At 45.6% G+C, this 21,085-nt stretch overlaps 1 protein-coding gene across 1 annotated transcript in view; it reads left to right on the forward strand.

Annotated features, from left to right (window-relative positions):
• Positions 1 to 21,085, forward strand: part of LOC125939616 (sialin-like) — a 35,480-nt gene that overhangs the window by 8,443 nt on the left and 5,952 nt on the right. Inside the window, exons 3-9 of the mRNA XM_049665643.1 lie at positions 5,249 to 5,457; positions 5,955 to 6,191; positions 12,366 to 12,549; positions 14,526 to 14,656; positions 14,941 to 15,090; positions 15,413 to 15,545; positions 18,155 to 18,310. Of these exons, the coding sequence (XP_049521600.1) occupies positions 5,249 to 5,457; positions 5,955 to 6,191; positions 12,366 to 12,549; positions 14,526 to 14,656; positions 14,941 to 15,090; positions 15,413 to 15,545; positions 18,155 to 18,310 (1,200 nt within the window). The remainder of the gene's footprint in view (positions 1 to 5,248; positions 5,458 to 5,954; positions 6,192 to 12,365; positions 12,550 to 14,525; positions 14,657 to 14,940; positions 15,091 to 15,412; positions 15,546 to 18,154; positions 18,311 to 21,085) is intronic.

The raw sequence follows: 21,085 nt of genomic DNA on the forward strand, positions 1-21,085 counted from the left end.
CTCTATAAACTGCAGACAATTCAACTTGTGCCTTATCTCGAGGGGTAAGTTGACACGTGATTAAGCCGTTTAGCAGATTAACTTTGTTACACCGTTTAACGTGCCTTACAAAGTGTTTGAAGAAATTTAGAAATCTGCTTCTAGAAATGTACTAAACATGTTTTTTTTTTCTATAGCTTTTATGAGTAAGACAGTAAGGCGACTTGTACGAGAAAGTGTCAGATTTACAAGCTTAGACGATCAAATTACAAAGTAGATGCATCTGTTCATGTATTGAAAGCAGCACTGTACCACAGGGCGGGAATGTGCCAAAGTGCAAATCCATTGTTAACAGTGTATTCGGACGATTCCCTAACATCAGGCAGACTGACGTCATAATCCGCCCGAGCGTAACTTATCAATGAGCATTTGCCAGCAGCTTTTCAACGTTAGGTCCACCTGCAGCAAGCAATGCTCCTCTGACTTCAAGGTGTCAGCATGTGCGCGTGCCCAAGTATCCGTGCGCATGTTTGGTAATGTAATAAGACAAAAATTATCAAGCGCACAATTTGGCGAATTAAAAAGTCAGTGTAAGAGTCAGTGTAACGTACGCGAACTATCTATAACCTGTAAACGTGTAGATTGGTGAAAAAAAATTAATAAGAAGCATTGAAAAGGGCCTCCACTCCCACCCGCTCCGTTTTTTTAATTTTCTGTTATTGATTTTTGGAAGCTTCTGGATTTGTTTGGGAAGCAAATGTCCTATTGTTGGAAAAAACGCTCGTCGTGTTCAAAAATGTCAATGTTCCGTTTCGTCGGGACACGCTATAGAATGCGTTAGATACCCTGACAACGCTCTTTAGTTTAAGCTGTTTACTTGCTTGCAATCTAATGAACACAGAATAGCTAAAAAATGCACGGTTGTCTTGCAAGACTGAGCAAGGACAGGGCACGCTTTTCGATCGCTATTCGAAATAATGCATATTCGATCAATGCTGTTAGCACTCTTGTTAAAAGCAAATAGGCTGGTCTTACTCTTCCTTAGGTGTTTGCAATCCCGACGGAAACTATAGTCAACTGCAGAAGTATGTAGTCAGGCATCTAGAGATCTTACCTTCTTTTATTTCGCACTGATATCGGCCAATGTTTCCGAACATGGCCAGTGTATAGTCAGAATATTTCGTTGAACCTATGATGTGCTATTGCAGCTGCCATATTGAACCTAAGGCGTTAGTGCTGCATTAAAAAAAATAGGTGGAAACACAAACAAATTATGATAAAGCAGATATTCTATCTGTGTCTGCGTGTACAACGATAGTAGCGAGAAATCTGGCGCAGGTCCGTTGACCTCGGTGAGCGTGAACTTGAAACGGGGACACACGTTTTGAATACGTATACTCGCACATCCTTCTTTTTTAATTTTTTTTTCTAGATAAATAAACCGCGCGCGGATTCTTCTCGAGTTTACTTCGCGTACTAGTGAGAGGGAACCGGTGGCTGCAGGGCAGCTTTCGAATATATTTCCTCGAGCGGTTCGATAGTTTTCCTTGTGCGAGTTACACAGGCGGGTTAATACAAAAAGGCCGGGTAGGTAGCGCTTTGCCGTGCCAATAGTCTTACCCGATCACAAAGAACCTACTTCTTCTCCTCGAGCTACGCCGCGTATTTATAGATCGAACCTCGGTGATCGCAGCCAGTCCCTTCTGCTTCGTCAGGTGGACGGATGAACACTAGATAGGAAAAACAAATTAATTTGGCCATCAAGCAGGCGCGCATTAGAAACGAGGCCGCCGCGAGCGGAGCGGTGCCGCCGGCCGGTTTTGCGCTGAGAACATCTCGAAAATGGAAAGCCTGATTTCTCATCTTCTGCCACGCCTTCTTCGGCGGCTGCCATAGTTGGCACGAAGTTAACGCCCTTTCCGAGTTACTGCGATGATTGTCATATAAAACCTATTTTCCAGGTAAAAAAAGTAATAATAATAGAGCTATAAATAAAACGGCTTCCATGCAGAGACCTACACAGTCGTGATCGCGTTCCTTAATTGCCTTTTTGATAATTACGTTGTTCAATCTGCTGGCGTGCACTTCAGCGCTACCTACTTTTTAGAATGCCTGCAGAGAACGCTCTTGCCGGTGTCGGCTTATCAGTGTTTGCGTAGGTCTTTCCTATCACATTTTGTAAAATCTAGAATACGGAACGTGTTTTAATTTTACCTAAAAACAGTTGCCCAAATTTGAGTCTTGTCCAAGGTTGTCTTGCTTTTGCTGCGAGCGAAGATGAGAGATCAGCCTTAAAACTTAATTCTGGGGTTCTTAGTTCCGAAACCACGATCCGGATATCAGGCACGTTTTAGTGAGGGACTCGGGATTCATGTTGACCGCCTGGAATCTCTTAACGTGCATCTAAATCTAAGTATACACGAGTGTTTTTGCATTACACCCACAACGGGATGCGACGGCCACGGCCGGCATCACGACCCGCGACCTCGATTTCGAGCTCAGCTTCGGCGGAGACGGTGCGATCCACTCTTCCAAACAGCAGGCCCAGGCCACGTGCCGTCGGCGCACATCCCCCAGGGCCCAAATCATGGCATTCACACAGAAAGACGCGCTGTAACGGAGGTACACTGTGAAGGAACCTTGTAATATTTACAGAGCAAATCGACAGAGTTATCTGCTGATTAATTTTGTCGCCGCATTGCTATACATTTTTAAGGGCTCTGATATATTGTGCCGGCAGTGGCGCCAAATTTACGAGCAGGCTTATTACGCCGCCATGCTGGCTTAGACGAAATCGCTGTTGTTGTATGCCAGGTGCACGCTCGACAGCAGTTGCTGGTGATTTTTTTCCGTGTTAGCACAGTCTACTTAGCAGGACGTGACGCCTTCTACATCACCGTTACTAGAAAACTTTAAGAGGTAATCTAGTAACGTTGTTCTACATTGGAAACAAGTCTGTGGGATGTACTGAAGTGATTTAACTCGATATTGCCGGAAGTTCCTGCTGCCGGTGAGGTGGACGCGTATCACCCGGTACGATTCATGCGCGCGCGTTTGAACCTTCGTTCACCCTCGGAGATCAGTAGTGCATTTATAAAGATTTGTTTCACGGATGTATCCTTATTACACCATTCGCCACGTAGTTCGTCTAGGCTGTGGTTTAGCAGCAATGAGTAGTTAAGAAACATACGTGACGATCGTAACAGCGTGGGTGCCGTTCTACTACGCAATGAATTCTGTCGTTTACTTTGAAGAGCCTTCAAACGTCCTTTTAGATACACTGCGCTACTACCTCGTTAGTTAGGCGCGGCTTTTGCCTACGAAGAAAATTGCTTAGGTCAGCAATAACAGCATGCCGTACAAACTGCAAGGCACCGAAAAATTTCTTGCGGTCCGTTTTAGGCACACTCACGCGTTCCGCGGAAATTGCGTCCTAACAAATAGCCGTCGCATTCTTTTTATGCGATTACTATTGGATATTACTGCTTTACAGAGCAAAGAGGTGGTGCTGAAGCACGAAGCCTGTGTTTCATGTCGGTGCACCAACCGCGCAGTGTTCAGCCGCGTCATCGGTCTCACACGGGAGGCCCAACGCAGACGAAGAATACTAGATTTGAAATGCGTGAGAACGATACTGCTGGCTGAAGCGAATATTTCAACGATTGGTGCTTAGCTGTTTAGGGGTTGCATTGGGTTGGGCGTACACGAGCACTCTTGTGTTTCGGTTCGCGCGCCAAGCGATCAGAGAGATAGTGAGAAGATTTTCCAATTGGATATTACTGGATCTCGGCAATGCGCCAACATCGCTGCTCTTCGTCGAGTGGAAATCGATGCAACCAAAATAGTTCACAACAGACACACCTTTGCGCAGACAAGAGCTTTCGCTTGTTTGTACTTATTGCTGCACCAAAAGATTGATTACACAGTGCTTCTGCGACTGCCTTGTTTGATCTGACACCGCGCAACTATTTCGCAGAACGAGCTAAAGCATCTCCAAATCATTTTACGCCACGCGATGACAACGCATTCAAGCAGAATCGCGCCATCACGCACGATCCAGCTGAAAGGAAGAAATGCTCGCCGCGCGCTCGTTGCCAGACCTTTCCCCCCTCACCCGATGAAAACGTCTATACACGTGGGATGAACGTGAACGAGGCTAAGGAAATGGAGGAAGTTCTTCGGCTGCTGTGTCGCAAGAACGATACGTGGACTGTGAAGAACGGGGTATTATAGTGGAAGACGGCGGGCCAATTGCAATGGACTGGGGTTTTTTTTTTTCTTTTTTTTTTTCACCGTTCAGTACGCTGTCGTTTCTGTTTTCAGCTTCCAGCAAAACGAAGCCGCCGAGGGCGGGATTCTAACCCACGACCTTCTGAAGGACTCGATGGCCTCTGCGCCACTGCATTGGCTTCACAGATCGTAATTTTAAACAGATAAGATGCGATTCTTCCCTATTGTATAAGCCTAAAAGTAAGGTGACGACGTTTCAGTCGAACGACCTTCAACTGCGGCATTCTGACTGAGACAGTGGACTTCTCAATTGAAGCGAAAGCGGAGACAGAAAAGCTCAATGACCAGACTTATAGACACGGACAAACAGTTTAATTGAAAGCATGGCTAGCGTTTGTCTCTGCACCAGTATATTCCAAATCATTTTCTTTTTTCGACGTTCATGAGAGAGAAAGAGAATAACTGAGGAAAGTCAGGAAGTGTAACCGGGATTGTTCTCGGTTTGCTACCCTATACGCCGGAATATGGGAAGAGGGGACATAAAAGATGACGTGAGGGGAGAACAGCCACGTGAACGTATGACACAAGCATAAGCGTTCACTACGTATTTAGAGAATGCGAACGAGCAGAATGTAACTAGATATATGTTGTACTTCTTAGTGGACACACCTGTCGTCACAAGAATCGACAAGCATGGCGTATGTCACCTTCGTTCTCGTGTCATCACTGCGTAGACGCCTCACACTGTGTGTTACGCCTGATTTGGGTGTTTTCATTTCGCCTTAGCTTGTGAGCAATGCAGTGCATGAAAATAAAAATTGCACGAGATTAAGTTACCTTGGCGGTCGATAAACGTAAACATTGCATGAGTTTGCACGCTGCATGGGATGAAAGCAAACACAAGTGTGCGCATCACCGTTAGTTTTATTGAACTTAATGAACACCGCTTGTCTTAAGCTTCGCTTCACATAGATTCTAACACCTGCGTTCGATTTGCGCTATTGTAACTCTCTCACTTTATTTTCTTTTGTCTTTCCAGATTTCATTCCATGCCGACATGTTTTCGTTCTTATGGGATTTCTTGGTCTGCTGAACGTGTATTCCTTACGTGTGAACCTCAGCGTCGCTCTAGTGGCCATGGTGAAAAGTGTTGATTCCGGAGACAAGTATGGCAACCACTCGGAATGCTTCTATGGTTATGCTAACGCGACTGACGCGTACTCGAACAAGACGGAAGACCAAAAGCAGGTAAGTTTCTGGGACCTTTGGAAGGACAGTGATTTCAGTGCATAGTTGTTTTTCTGGAATACGAGCTGTGGGCTCATGCGGAAAAATACATTCACCTCCACTAGGCCTGTGAAACCTTTCTTTGCTGGTTAACATCCCTGCCTTTCTTATATTCCTCTCTCTCTCTCTCTCTGTGGGCGTTAATACATTTCAACTCACGGTCAACCTATCTTTGACTATCATGCGCTGAGAAACGCGTATATGAATACATATAGGTGAGCACTATATGAGCAGTTATATTCTTCAGAACAAGTGTTCTTCTGAATATGCTGGTATAACATACAATACAAGCCGTGCGCGTACTGTATTCTCTGAATTAGCATACAATACGCACAAAAAAACTATTATCCGATTGCAAAAATAGCTAGGAAATCTGCAAAGTTTCTCCCCCGGTGAATTTCGAAGTTGATACGTTATACAGCTTCTGTCTTTGACCGAGAGCATCGTTTGTCGTGCAGGAGACGGGCGAGTTCGAGTGGGACAGCTACACGCAGGGCATCATCCTCGGTTCCTTCTTCTACGGCTACGTGATCACGCAACTGCCCGGAGGCCGCATCGCCGAAGTGCTGGGCGCCAGGTGGATGTTCGGGCTTGGCGTGTTCTTCACCGCGGTGCTCACGCTCGCCATCCCCGTCGCGTCGAGGGCCCACTACGGCGCCCTCATTGCCATCCGCGTTCTCCAGGGACTCGGAGAAGTGAGTGGCCGCCCGTTCACGCCGCGCCATCGATTTTTCTTTTCCTTTTTTTTCCTCACTATCCCGGGCGAGATTCGGAGTGCGTATGGAGAAAGCTGCGGCCGCGTGCCGTTACCGTTGGCGGCACTGATTGAGTGCTAGCTCGTCTCGAGACTCGCCCCCGGACAAATAGAGCTGGCGCTCGGCGATACCGACCTGTGCAATATTGCTTGGAGTGCACTGATCGTGTCTTTGTGACAAGAAGCAACGGCCCTTGGAAGGCGCGGGAACAGCGCAACGAATGAGAAGGCGGACAGGAAAACCACCGCACCATGAACGTTCGGAGGGTGTCTTTCTTGCTCCCGTCTTCGTTTTCTTTTTATTTATTTTTTACGCTCTCTACATGCCTTTTAAGATGAACCAATTAGCCCAACGTTGCACCCTTTGCAAAGCAAGGGCCCGAAGGCTCCGAGCAGTAACGTCACGCCAGTGTCTAAGGTTTCGCGTTGCGGAACGAGCGGTGAAGAAAGCGTGAACGTTATCATCGCTGCGCTGCTCATTTCGTTGCTCTGACCTTTGAGTGAATGGACTGTCAGACCACTGGTGGGGTGTCGCGGCTTAGTTTCACCTAGGAGGCGATGCGAGAAGCAGCGAGCGCAGGCGATGAGCATAAAAAGGGCACGTGGCAAAATACTCCACCGCCACAGCCTTCACTTCGCCTGCTGAGTTTGTATGGATGTCCGCCATTAATAGCAGCAGTTTCCTGCTCCATGACATCCTAGATGGGAAACAGAGATGTTGATTTTTAAAGGGTCAAGGAAAGAGAAAAATGATTTCAGCTGTGTTAGCAAATTAGCCTTCCGCAATACCAAAAAAAATAATAATAAAAAATAAAGCCACTCTGAGCGCGAGAAGACGGTAAGCCAGAAAAGACGACACAAATGAAACAATATTTATAATTGATAAAAATGAACAACATCGTATTCTAAAACAGCCATGGACTGAACTTGGGAAGTTTCAAGAACATTTACTCAACCACAACGGCCAAAATACGAAAAAAAAAAAGGTAAGTTGCACTCCGTGACGTCCGACCGATGTACCGGCAGCGGGGTTTCGGCTCGAAATTCAAAACTGATGCTTTGACCGTAATTAATAGAGTTCGTCAAGAACACTTTATCAATCCAAACAGTTCGAATATTTCTCTTTAGTGTCATTTAAATGTAAGAGTAGCGATGTTCGTCTGGCTAATGGCGTCACACCCAAATGTTGGGTGAAAACGATGGTATATGTACTGCAATCACACAAACAACACGTCCACATTCGCAGACGCACACGGCACCGCGTGCTTCTCAGCACAAGGCTCGAAGACGACGTCAAGCTGCGTTACTCGCGACAAAGCCCCCTCTCAGCATATCGTCGTTAATTCCTTGAGCAGTCGGCAATGCTTATGTTGCCATGGCCCCTAAATTCGTGCTATAACACCGAGTCTCACGCCTATAGTTTGAGCGCGATTTGCTTTGTGACTGGCTAAGCAAGAAGTCGCGGGATCAAATCCCGGCCACGGCGACTGCACTTCGATGGGGGCGAAAATGTGAAAACACCAGCATACTTAGATTAGGGTACACGTTAATGAACCCCAGGTGCTCCAAATTATTCCGTAGTTCCCCTTCTACGGCGTGCTCCATAATCAGATAATGATTATGGCACGTAAAACCCCGTAATTTAATTTAACTTTTTGTGACTGTCATAAGCAAATTGCGAAAGTCAAGCGATCAAGAACCGCTGCGCACGCTATCGATTTTCCGCGTCAAGCGAACGTGAACACAACCATGAATTTCGCAGCCACCACAAATAAAGGCGGCGTGTATTCAATCTTTAAGAGCGACACTGGCCCAATGGATTGGCAGGATACGTCCGCGTCGTGTTCGACAGCAGCATTGCTGCAGCGCAAGCGGGAGGCCGCACAGGCCCATTAAGATGTCGCGCCCTTTTCTTTTAAACGCGAAAAATGGATATACGCAATAAATGCGTCGGTGTCGCGAGCTGGAACTGATATTTCCAAGCCTACTTTTAAAAAGCTCGTATTAACACATTGGCCATAAACAGAATCGCTAAAAGTTAATTACTCATAATGATTTAGTTAACTGAGGACAACGCAAAAAAAAATGCTGAGGTCATCTTTTTCTTTAAGCGGCGGCGTATTCGACTTTCTAATTGTATCCACGTAGATGGCATCCCTTTATTCATTTAATTTGCTGCATGTTAGCCAGAATACCCTGTATATAGGTATAGTTGCTCTGAGACAGACACATGTAAGTAGCATCCCGCCCAGCATCACACGTGTAAGCTGAAATTATTCATTGCGGAGTGTTTTTTTTTTTATTTCCCAATCGCTATAGGCTCATATTGCAGTCGTAGCTGCATGCCGGCTTTATCGTGTTACCTTTGTTGCCGCCTGTACATGATACCTCATACGAGTACTCTCTGTTTTCGTAACTCTTTCTCTGCAGAGAAACGTTCTCTTTCCAAGCATGACGTTTTGGCCATGACAGGTGCACATGCACGTATAGCTATACGCATTCGCGAACACGCGTGCAGGTAGGAATGTTAACAAGCAGGTGTGCATAGGTCGAGCGCAGAACTCAGAAGCTTTACCTGTCTCATCAGTTTTTTTTTTCTAAATATAGCGTACTTCGCATGCCAGTCTTGCTGTCGTCAGCAAACCTGCCAGGCGACACCTTCATATGCGTGATTGGCCGCACAGGCAAGCAAGAACACGTGGTGTTTGCATTGAACAGCGGCAGTATCAGTAACAGTAGGCGGTAGTCGAACGCGTTATTATGTTCCAGGCCCAATTATATGTGAATACTTCGCGTAGTCTGCATTGAATTTTTTTTTTCGTACAGTCGCAGTAGCGCCGGTACGCTCCCAGGAGACTTGTGGCCGCGTCATTGTACTGGCACAGCAATTGGCCCATTTGAAATGTCGCCGCATAACGTGCTACGTGACAGTTTTTTGCCAAGAGTTAAAGAAAGCTCCAAGAACACAAAGAAGTGCCACGCGACTAGTAACACGGCACCTTTCGCGTGCTTTTGCGGGCTTCTTTCAGGCTTGGAAACACGAATAACACTACAGAACAACAGAAATCTGGATCGGAAATTTTTCATGATGGACTATATACAATTTTTTGATTGACAATTTTGCTCTCATTATACTGTTTGAGGAGTTATTTTATTCATTTAATTATTTAGTCATTCAATACTGCGGACTCAAGGTCCAAGCAGGGTGGACAATACAAATAGAAACAAAGCAGCAAAAACCACAAGAAATAGCAACAAAAGAACAATGCCGATGCAGGATCAAAAATGGTAATTCTCAATCTGATCACTTGCCTCAGTAAGGCAATTCTAATCACGTGTGGTCCTTGGAAAATAGGAAAATTTCAACAGGTCAGTGCGAGCAAAATATGGCACCAGCGCGTTTTGTTGGTGCTGTCGGGTGGGTCGGCTAGTTAAGGGTGATAAATACGGTGATAGTTCTAGAGCTAGCTTGTTATACAAAAGTTGGGAAAAAAATTATAATCTAAATGTTTGCCTTCGTGCCTGTGAATGTGGTATGCCATTATCTTGCATTAAATTAGAGGGCGAGGCTAACGCGGACATTTTTTTTAATATAAACCTTACAGCCTTTCTCTGAATACGCTCAATACTATAAATGTTACGTTTAGTATAAGGGTCCCATATAATGCACGCATGTTCTAGTTTTGGACACACAAGAGTGGTGTAACAGAGTAGTTTAACATTAGTAGGAGCAGTTCTAAGTTTATTATTGTTAAGTAATTAACAATAACTATAGTTATGTAATTACGCGAAATACAAGAAGATAGTCTGACTTGCTCCAAGCAACGGCAAACAACATTACTTTGGTTCTGTCCACCTACGTGGCACTCGCATATTTTTAACTTTTAGCACAAGATGCGTAGAACACTGGTTATACGGTAGGCTTGCTTCCGCGTATGGATCGCTTTCACTGTATTTCTTTTTTTTTTTTCGAAGTTGAATTGCACCAATTGTACCAGCACTTAGCTTCGTTGAAAAGTGAATAATATGGGCGTTGGATTCTAGCAGGTAATATTATCAAAAAGATGTTGGTGAAATTGATGCTTTGAAGCCGAAAAAAAAAGAAAAGAGGCGCAAAAACGCGCGCGCAGGCACAAAGCATGGCAGAGGCGCCTTCCCCGATTTGCTCTTTGCTAGCGCGTGTGTTCTTGTGCATAAGCTTCAGAAACTCGAAATAATGCGGCAGCTGCCGTTAGAAGAGGTGCGCTGACTTCTCAGGTGTCCCGCGTGGAATATGTCAGCGACTCCGTAAAAAGTTGCCACTCAACCCTGTAACTCGACCAGCCATAATTCTAACGAAGCAGCTGCTGCTTCATGCGCCGCTCTAGCGAAAATGACCTGCTTGCGTGTTTTTTTTTTTTTTTTCAAATATAAAACTGTCACGAAACTCCGGTACATATCCGGTTTCCCGTAGTACACTTTTCTCAATCTGACCTCGATCCGGCCAGTGTCTGTCATTGGTATCCCGTATCACATCTTCATGCCAGCATAAACTTCGGCAAGCCGCATAGGTAGTATTTCAGCTAATGGTGCGTTCTCTATCGCTTTAACAAAGCGGAACTGAGGACTTTCGCTCGTGCATTGACCTCTCTTTGGGCTTTTCACTTTCTGCTGCATCTCCATCACGCTCAAATATCTAAAAGTATAGATGACAGTACGTATTCAATTCCAAGACGGCGTGAGAGGGATCGGATTAAGCAATGAATACTCGTGCAGTGCTTTATAAACAGATCGCCAGAACCATATCTGTTACAGCTAAAACTTCGCGGGCGCGCACTGCAGCCTGTGTCTTGCGCTAAAATTAATTTCGACGGTGAGCATTGAGGAGTGACTACTATTATTTTTGTCGTTCCTGCGCGCAACATTGTCACAAGAAAAACAAGAACAAAAAAAAACATTTATTTTACGACTTCAGTTTCGCTTTTATAGCCTACGCGCACTTTGAGCGCACGTTTTACTAGTCGTTGACTCTCGCCTTCCAGTTGCTATTATGTGACCGTATTTCGTGAGCTGGCACTTCGCAATACATAATACGCTCCTTCGTCCTTCAAGAACTACACAGGGTAGTCGCAGTCATTGGGTCCGTCATAAAAATAAAAGGAGGCGTTCTTTAACGAATGCAGGCGGCGTTTGTTTAGTCGTATAGGCTTATCACGCAACTCAAACAACAAGAGTGATGAGTGAAACGAGTCGCCACTCGTGCGTGGCGCACGACATGCACAAGCACGTACAGCAGCAGCTAATTACAACATCGTGTCGAGGACAGTTACAAGGAGGGGACTAAAAGCGCCTTCGTTGCACGCGATGCGCATGTAATCCCTGCTCCAACGTCTACCAAGGTTCTTTAACACTTGTATAGACATCCCCATGATAATCGCCTCCATCGTAAGCCCTTCACATCTTCTTCGCGTTCATGTTTGACACGCGTCTTCCCTCGGTGAAGAGCAGCGTGCCAGTGCCTAACACGCCGAGCCAATCACCCTGGTATTCATACAAGTATCCGGCTGTTTTCATCCCATAGATTCTAATTACTTGAAACTGCTTTCCGTTTTGTTTACGCACTAGCCATTATTTCTCGTGTCTCACTGAGCGCTGTACAAGCACTTCACGACCTTCACTTTGATTACGTCGTCTATCGTAACAGGCGGAATCAAAAATAAAGAAGTGTAATCGAAAGTGAGCTAGGCTATCGGTAAAACATTTTATCTATGTGACAACGTCTACATCGTTAATTCACCTCATCCTTGCCCGTTTCTGGTAAGCGGCTGATTCTCGGCCAGTCTTCCACTGTGGTTATGTACCGCGGACCTTCAGGTCATCATTAGCAGCATCACTGGCCAGATAAGCTACACTGATGTTCCGTGTACCCTCAGGTTATTTATTTATTTATTATTTATTTATCAGCATAACTGACCAGCTAGGTTACGTCGACCTTATATGCATATGTGACTTGTTTCGTTTTGTCAACTGGTACATCCAGAGTTGTTTCCCTTTCTTTCTAAACTGTTGTTCCTTAACTTTCTTATTTAAATCAGTCCGTTACCTCTGCCAACCAAATTTTGTTTTGTTTTTCCAGGGCGTTACGTACCCGGCAATGCACTCGATGCTGGCGCAATGGTCTCCCAAGTTCGAGCGCTCCACTGCCACTGCGCTGGTTCACGCCGGAGCCCACGTTGGTGCCATGGCCGCGCTCACGTTTTCGGGGTTCCTTGCAGCGTCGACGTTTCTCGGCGGCTGGCCAGCTGTATTCTACGTTTTCGGTAATTTTGCACGCGTTTCGGTGCACGTTTCTTTCCCATTAAAATGATCCTTGTACACCACAAGATTGCTGAGAGAGAGAGCAAGAAGCGCCCATCAAATTAGTGAGTAATATCGTGGTATCAATTCAATAGCAAGTCATGACCACAGTCAAGCCGTATAAATACCGTAGTGTAGGTATAAGCAAAGTAAAGACCTAGTCAAACCTCCACAGAGGTAATCTGAAGTGGAGTGGAAGTGGAGAGGAAGTGGGGTGGAATTGGAGTGGAATTGGAGTGGAATTGGAGTGCTGCTCTATTTAACCGCAGAGCAGTTTGGGGCCACAATATATATGAAGGGGTGCGAGGAATTTGTAAAGGTGTAATGGTGCCTGCGCTAACCTTCGCAAATGCCATTCTGTGCTTCAAATCAGAGATATTGTCGGGGTTGGAAGTTATCCAAATGTCGGTGGGCCGATTGACACTGGAGTCCCACACTGAAACCACAAATGAGGCAATGCAGGGTGACATGGGTTGGACCTCCTCTGAAGCGAGAGAAGCGTAGCGTGAAATTAGTTTTGAAGAAAGGCATGGATGAAGAACATGGATGAAAAGAATTGGGCGAATAAAGTGCATGGATATGTGGACCTCAAAAGCGTGGGCACAGAATTGAGGAACAGGTCACGAAAGTTGGCAACCAAGTACACGGTAATTGAAAATGCAAATAGACAACCGAGAGTCGTAAAAAAAGAAGAGTGAGAGAAACAGAGACGGCAAATTGGATGCAAAGGATAGAAACAGTGAGTGATGGAGTACGAACTTTATTTAGGTCCTGAGAAGAAAGCATTCCATGGAGATTTACGCAGATGACAAGAAATAAATCAGGAGAGAAAGTCTGCACGATGACGCAAAGGGCAGTGGTTGCTGTTGGAGGAACCAGCTGGCGGTCTGGGAACAAAAACATACCGAGCGAATATTTGAAGCAAGATAAGCATGTTCCAGCTGCAGCCAAAATCAGCAGATGACTAAGCACATTGAAATGGAATGCCAACATAGTCACCCAGCCAGGACCGTAGGCAACGTCCGCCTCGCGTAAGCGCTAGGGTTTAAAGCTGATAGGAGCGTTAAGGAGTCAGTGGTAAGCAAAAGATGTTAGACGTGAGATAAGCAGAAGACGTTTAGAGTATTAGTGAAGAAAAAAACAAACAGGAAAAGAGCTCTGTGGAGACGAAGTCGCTACGTGCTAGGTAGCTGTAAAATATAGAGATCGAGGTTTTAATGGCGAAGGAAAATATAAAGAATAGATAAGCAGAATACTAGACTGCAATAGATGCAGTAGAAACCTGATTACTTCCAGCAGGCAAATGACTATTTGTCAACGCCCCATCTCAAAAGGATTGCCAATAGAAATCATCATAAACAGCCTAATCATCATCATCAACATCATCATCATCATTATCATCATCATCACTAATCTGTTCTGTTATAATTCAGTTGCTCGGGAGAGATTGAGACAGAAAATACATCAGCTACTCCGTTTGTCTGTATTTTATAAGGCATCGCAGGTGGGCTAGTACTTACGGATCCATTTTCCATGAGTAGCGCGAGGAAAGAACCCGGGTGAGATAATCAAGAAACCAACACACGTGCTGCTTACAACTACACTTTAGGAGCAACACGGTGTATGAGCCACCAGCTTTCGCTGTCTGGCTAATGAAAAAAATGCGAAAAGCATTAGAGATATGCGCTAATTTGGTGAATACTACACAACACTGTGACAGCGGTTCAAATAAGCATTGGTGTTCGTCACTTTTTTCTTCCGTCAGTGTTTTCTATTCACGTTAGATAGAGGTACAGTCAACTGTACACAATACAGTATACGGTCCTGCGTATGCCAATCTTTCTGTGTTTATTTTTGTCCGGTTATGCAAGGGTCTCATTTTGTTACATTAATATATAATAAAAAAATCTAACACGTATTTCTTTCCCTTGAATTTTCAGGCTTCTAGGCTGCGTGTGGTTCGTATTTTGGATGTTCCTCGTGTATGATAGCCCCGAAGATCATCCTCGAATCACTCAGGAGGAATACGACTACATTTTGATCAACCAAGGTGATGAAAAAGTACAAAAGGTACGCTTAAACTTCACGCTATATGGTTGCGTTGGCTTCTTCGGGCGGTCGGCCTTGCCGGCCGCTTTTTCTTCATTTTCCTTCCTCTAAAAGTCACATACTACTACTACTCTACAAAAAAAAAATGTAATCTGTTCGGCTCTACAACTTTGTCGGACAGTCATACGGACGGAATGATGGCTCGCCTTGACTGCTTTAAGTTTCCCGAGAATGGTGAAGATAAGCAATGTATCATGAAGTCTTCGTCTGCTGCGCGAACGTAAACGGGTTCGTCTGGTTTCCAGAACTTGAAGATACCATGGAAGTCCCTCGCCATGTCGAAAGGACTCTGGGCTCTTTCCCTGGCACACTTCGGATCAAACTGGATCTACTACACATTCTTAACCATCATTCCCTCGTATTTGGCTACAATTCTTCTCTACGACATCAAAAAGGTGGGTAAACCGTAGGTGAACTGTCGCTCCCCACTCAATCATTTAAAAAAAAAAACGTTGTATTAGTAAAGTGAGCAATGACTTCACTGCTTTCATAAGGGCTGCTTCTTAAACGACATTCCTAGCAAAACATTCCTAAACAAAATTTCCTAGCAGCCTGAAGTGCAGCAGCACCTTGCAGCAGGCTAGCAGCTTCTGGAACAAAACCAAACATGTCCTACACAAGCACGCGTTGCGGTAATTGCAAAATTGTAGTCGAGTACAGGAAGGAAACGTTGAACACTCGAGCTTCCTACCACGTGCGCCGCTTTCTTTTTTTCAGAATGGCCTCATCTCTTCGCTCCCTTACCTCCTCACCACGATCACCAGCTGTTTGGCGAGCGTTTACGCTGACGTGTTGCGAAAAAGGGGCATCATGAGCACCACAGCCATCCGGAAGTTTTTCAACACGTCCGGTGTGTTTTCTTGGTCATTCTCACGTGCTGCTGATGTTCAGGTGACGTTCGAGTTCCGTGAAAGCACGTGACATCTGTACAGTTAAACTTGAAGAATGTACTACGAAGAAGACAGCTACGCGTGTTGAAGGAAACTACTCCAGTTGTTTCTTTCTCGTTATCTTGCGCAAGCAAAAGTTGAAAACTAAACCAAGCTAATTCCGAAAAGAAGATTTCTCGGGTAGATACGAACGCTGAATTAATTACTTAGCACATGAACGCCACATTAGTTAATTAGCACGTGAAGATAAAGGCACAAGAAGAACATCAAGAACAATCACAGATTTGAACCTCCGCTAAATTTAATGGACACTTTGTAAAAGAAGTTAACGTCCCATGTGCTTTCCTTAGCTTCTAGTGTTTGTCGCCTTCGTAGTCATAAATCCCATATTTTCCGTAAAAAGAGCATAATCGGAAAACGCATCCTGCTTAGACATGGTGGTAGTCACTGCATGATTTTTTTTCTCTTTAAGTTATTGGTTGAAGTTTGCCTCGTGAAGCGTTAAAGTTGGGAATGTTTGCCTGTCTCACGGCCTGGCATGGTAGTCCAGGTGTTGGGTGAAAATCATTATTGGCCTCGAGAACATATGGTGCATGGCGTCATCCTGCTGGAATCTCTTCATAACGTAGAAAGCGACATCACGTGATACCGTCTGCGAAGTGTTCGGCATCTCCAGTAGTTCAGCCACGGTTAATACCGAGCGTTTGCATGTTTTAGGCGTTTCATGAGTGGCGTCTTGGCTGAAAAAACAATCTAGTGCGTACATTCCAGTCCGGTGTGTAGGGCAGCAAAGGTTTTTAGCGAGCGAGCAGCCTAAGGCTCTCATATTGGTTATTCAGTTCCCATGATCTTTCGTATAAGTACCTATACGCACTTTTGATATGACACGTTAATACGACGAATTTCAATCGCGTATATTTCTGTCTCCTCAATCCGCGCTTCCACCGTGTGCGAGCATGGAAGTTACATGCACATCTGCTAAGGGTATTTGACTGATGTCATGTCAAGTAAGCACGCTACAAGCCCAGTGTGCATCACTTGCTCGACTCTCACGATCGCCATATTATTTTGCTTTCAGTGACTTTATCAGCCTAGCATCTCGCTGCCGCTGAGTTTTTGGGTACGCACACCGGGTTCAGTCGAATACGTTCGGCACTGCGGTGCCGAGCAGTACACCCTCCTGTAAAAGTGGGCCACTAAATTGCTGCTTTGGGAATGAAACTTGTTATCTACAATCAAGGCTTCAATCGGCCAGCCAGCGAGCTGCCTTGGTTACGGCAAAGGCACGAAGGCCAGTCACGTGATTATATCACTTTCTACGTCATAGCGATAGCAGCACCGGTCTTTCTAGTGGTGGCCCTGGAGGCCAACAGCGAGCTCATTGACAAGAAACGCTTATAGGAGATGCTCGCGAGGAGGGGGGAGGGGGACAGCGCGATCGACGTGTTCAGTTTGGTGGTGGTTAATGCAATGTGTACAGCTGCCAACACAGGCGAGGTGGTTCCACGTGAAGCTAACTAAAGTCGTAAAGAAACCACTCTAAGTGGTTCTGAAAAGAAATCGACATTAAGGTTTATACTGCGACGTAAAGCTCGCACAATGGGTGTCATTACTTACGTCGTACCTCACGGGAGTTTAGTGCGTGATGCAATGAAACGTGAACGTTTTTGGTATTGTTGTACATCAGACAGGTTCGGTAGAAAAAGTTGTGAAGCTCAAGGTGCCATATTATGTCATGCTACCAAACAATGGCTACGTTAAAGAATAAATTTATCAACATAAACCTAATATTCTCTTTTACGTTTCAGCGTGGACGCAGTAGTGCGGAATTAGTTAAAAGAAAAGAAAATAACATTTGCTATGCTGTTGTGTACAGAATGCAATGTTAGCTAATGCTGTCAGAATCTTCCAATCTTGCATAATTTTCGATGTTGCATCCTAATCAAATCGACGAAATTTCCGTAACCTAATTGGCGAACTCATTCGCCCTTCGCTTCATGGCGAACAGAGCAAACAAAAGCCTCTGCTTAAGCTAACCTAGACATATTGCCGCTGTTGCCGAGGGCTACACAATTTGCATTTTTCATCCTTTCTCCAGTATTCATTGTTTTTATGCGTCCAAAGTCGAAACGTCCGATTTTCGTTTGTAGTAGTTTTTCTTCATTACAACGCCTTTCGAATGGTGTCCTATAGTCTAAATAGCAAGGCTTTGTTAGATACCAAGACTAAGCTGAAGGCCTCGTAGTCATTACACCGAGGCTCCCCGACAAAGCTTTCTTCATTACGTGCACAGCGCACAGTGAGCAACGGCGTCGGCCAAGCAGGCTAACAGCACTATCAGTGGGATGTCTGCAATGGGTTGGTTTGGTGACGGTGGCAGTCTCTTTATTGCGAGACCCCCTGCCGTGGCAACCCTTATTTATAACGCGGCGAATGCACCGAGTGAAATCGTAGTCGGGCTAACCAGGCCCGACCCCATTACGAGATGTTGTGCGGCTCAGACTCCTCTTGCAGTTTACGAGAACGAAGGCGTCTCAGACTCATCGCGCTGTGACCTTCGCCTTCGCAGCCGCCGTGGTGCCCGCACTTCTGCTGATCGGGATGCCGTTGGCCGGATGCGACAGAGTTTGGTCCGTGGTGCTCCTCAGCCTAGCCGGAGCGGCGCTCGGCGTCCGAGAAGTGGGATTCATGGTCACCCACATCGACATGTCGCCCGATTTCGCCGGTAGGCCTTGAATGCACTCTGTCGTACAACTAAGAACGACCCACCGAACACACACGCGCGCCGACTTGAGGAAGCAAAGAGAGAAGCGAGCGAGATGTACAGGCAAAGTTTTTTTTTTTTTTTATGCCACACCGAGTCAGCAGAATTGATGTCTGTGTCTGTGACACGAGACGAGAACGTGGCTTGCAGAGGTGCACTGCCACCTCGGTAGTCCTCGATACAGGATACGTGCTGTTATTTTCTTCTCTTTTTATGAGCGGCGGTTATTCATTCTGAACCCTTCGCAGTGTCGCTCGATTGCTTTGATCAGGGATTGACAGGACGTAGCGCCTGCCTAGTCGTACCAGTACACGGGTCTCTCTTTAACTCGCCATAAAGGCTACCACATGAGAAGGGAGGTCGGTTCACTTATGCGCTAAACAGTCTGACATAACTGTGCAGAGCGGTTACCATGCGGAGTTATAGAGAAACTTTATTTCTGAATTACTCTTAGCCCGAGTAGCAGCCATCGGAGTCCAGCTCAGTCCAGTAGTCTGGACCCATAGATGTGTTTTATGTGGACCACCAGCAGAAGCTGTGGTGACCACAGTTTAGGGAGTTAAGCTCTCCCAGGTGTAGTAAAGGGAGGGGAGGGTGTTAGAACAAGTTCAAATGCCTGAAGTACCCCGGGGAGGATAAAAAGAAAGTAGGTATAGCAATCTGACAGCAAATACCATTGAAGCAAACCGCCGACCATTAAACCGTGAGTGGCTTCGTCGCTTGTACTTAGTGATCTGTCACCGCTTTCTGTCTTCCCATCAGTCTCACTCGCCGTCGTTTTCTTTCCTTCAATGTATGCGTCTACTTCTTCGCCAAGGTGAGCGCTTGTTTTCTTGCAGAAGTAACCTGTAGCTTCCCATTATTGTTTGTTTGCAAATAGGCCAGACAGGTTTACAAGGAAAAGTTGAAGGTAAAACTTGTCATTGTTGTTCAAATAACTTCTGTTTAACCAGCCGTATTCTCATCTACCGAACCACAGTAAGGTTGAACTACTTATGAGGCCAGTACTGGGAGATTGCATTACAACCAAAAGTATAAATGTGACAAAAGCTTAACAAGTGACAAGCGACAAAAGATTATTGTTGCAGCAGCATTCACCGTGCTACACGGACGATGGAGCGGTGCTTGAAGGAACATTGAACGTAGAACTTGCAAAAGAAATAAAAGCAATACAAGGTTCGACGAAGGGACAGTTTACCGCACAATACATCGGTCAAAACAGAATCGCCTTGTCCGAACACGGAAAGCAGTGTTTAGAAATTCTTAGTGTGACGAAATGTGCATCATCTTATTAATAAAAGTCGCCAGAAATATTCTAGTTCCCCCCTTTCCACCTTTCCACCCGTAGCTGCAATGGCTACGATTTGCAGGCAGCCTATTTGAATCGTGAAATACGTTAGCTTTTTCGAACTTTCGTCATTCCTGGAACAACGTGTGGACAGGTGCAGCAGCAAGAAAATTCAATCAATTGACAAGGCGAAGTTGGCCCTTCTTCCAAGTTGTTGCTGCTGTGACTTTCCTCGCGCACCAAAAAAAAAAAAAAAAGAACTTTCCCTGTGTAGGTAAGAATGAACCCGCTTTTTGCACAATGCGTGCATGGAAAATCTCAGTCACGTGACAACGTGCAATAATGAAGCCCCCAAAAGGGACGACAACCGAGCTATAGGCTTATCACGTTTAACGAGCACCGCCTCAAAACTTTGCCAGTGACAGCGTAGGCTTTAACAATCTGGACGTCAGACTATACATGCAACCCGCCGTGGTTGCTCAGTGGCTATGGTGTTGGGCTGCTGAGCACGAGGTCGCGAGATCGAATCCCGGCCACGGCGGCCGCATTTCGATGGGGGCGAAATGCGAAAACACCCGTGTACTTAGATTTAGGTGCACGTTAAAGAACCCCAGGTGGTCCAAATTTCCGGAGTCCCCCACTACGGCGTGCCTCATAATCAGAACTGGTTTTGGCACGTAAAACCCCATAATTCAATTCAGACTATACATGCAGTCCTCCGGGGATACCTCTACGAGCGCTTTACTTTTGCTCCATATGCAGATAAAATATGCATCCTTAGGGAAGTCAGTGATGAAGCAGGCTGGACAGCGCGTGACATAGTAAACACAAAGGCTGCGCAAACACTAAACAATCGTCAACTGGCGCTCTTTACTGTCTTGGCCAACTCTCTTCTTTCTCTTTGCTCAGCGATCAACACCGTTTACAACACCCCTTTTCTTCTACTTGATTACTTTTCCTTTCTTTCTTTCTTTCTTTCTTTCTTTCTTTCTTTCTTTCTTTCTTTCTTTCTTTCTTTCTTTGATGAACGGAAAACTTGCGCAAGCGATAAGGATGTAGTAACTGAGGCATCCTGAATGCCTGGAGCGCCTGCTTGCCGGGCTGTCAGCGGTGCGTTTCGGAAATGTTCCAAACGACGTGCCTCGAGGCTTGCTTTTACATATCATTCTTTACCGACGCGTTTGTTATGGCTCTTCCGTTATTTCAGGGCGCCGAATGCGGAACGCCTCCGTGATTGCTTCGGCGGATGCCGCCCTATCTCGGAGCAACCCAGAGGCAAACAAAGACCGTTTCTAATTTCCGCCAGCTCCTGGAAATGAGGCCACGCTCGCGTCCACGTTCGAGTGAAACACGAGCTTCTGCGCGTGACACTGAGCGGCCGACTATTTGCCTCGAGGAGAATTGTTTTCCAACCACGTCGAATAGCAATGTACGATGAAGACTGTTAG

This window comes from Dermacentor silvarum, chromosome 4 (genome assembly GCF_013339745.2).
Source record: "Dermacentor silvarum isolate Dsil-2018 chromosome 4, BIME_Dsil_1.4, whole genome shotgun sequence".
In the NCBI taxonomy this organism is placed as follows: domain Eukaryota; kingdom Metazoa; phylum Arthropoda; class Arachnida; order Ixodida; family Ixodidae; genus Dermacentor; species Dermacentor silvarum.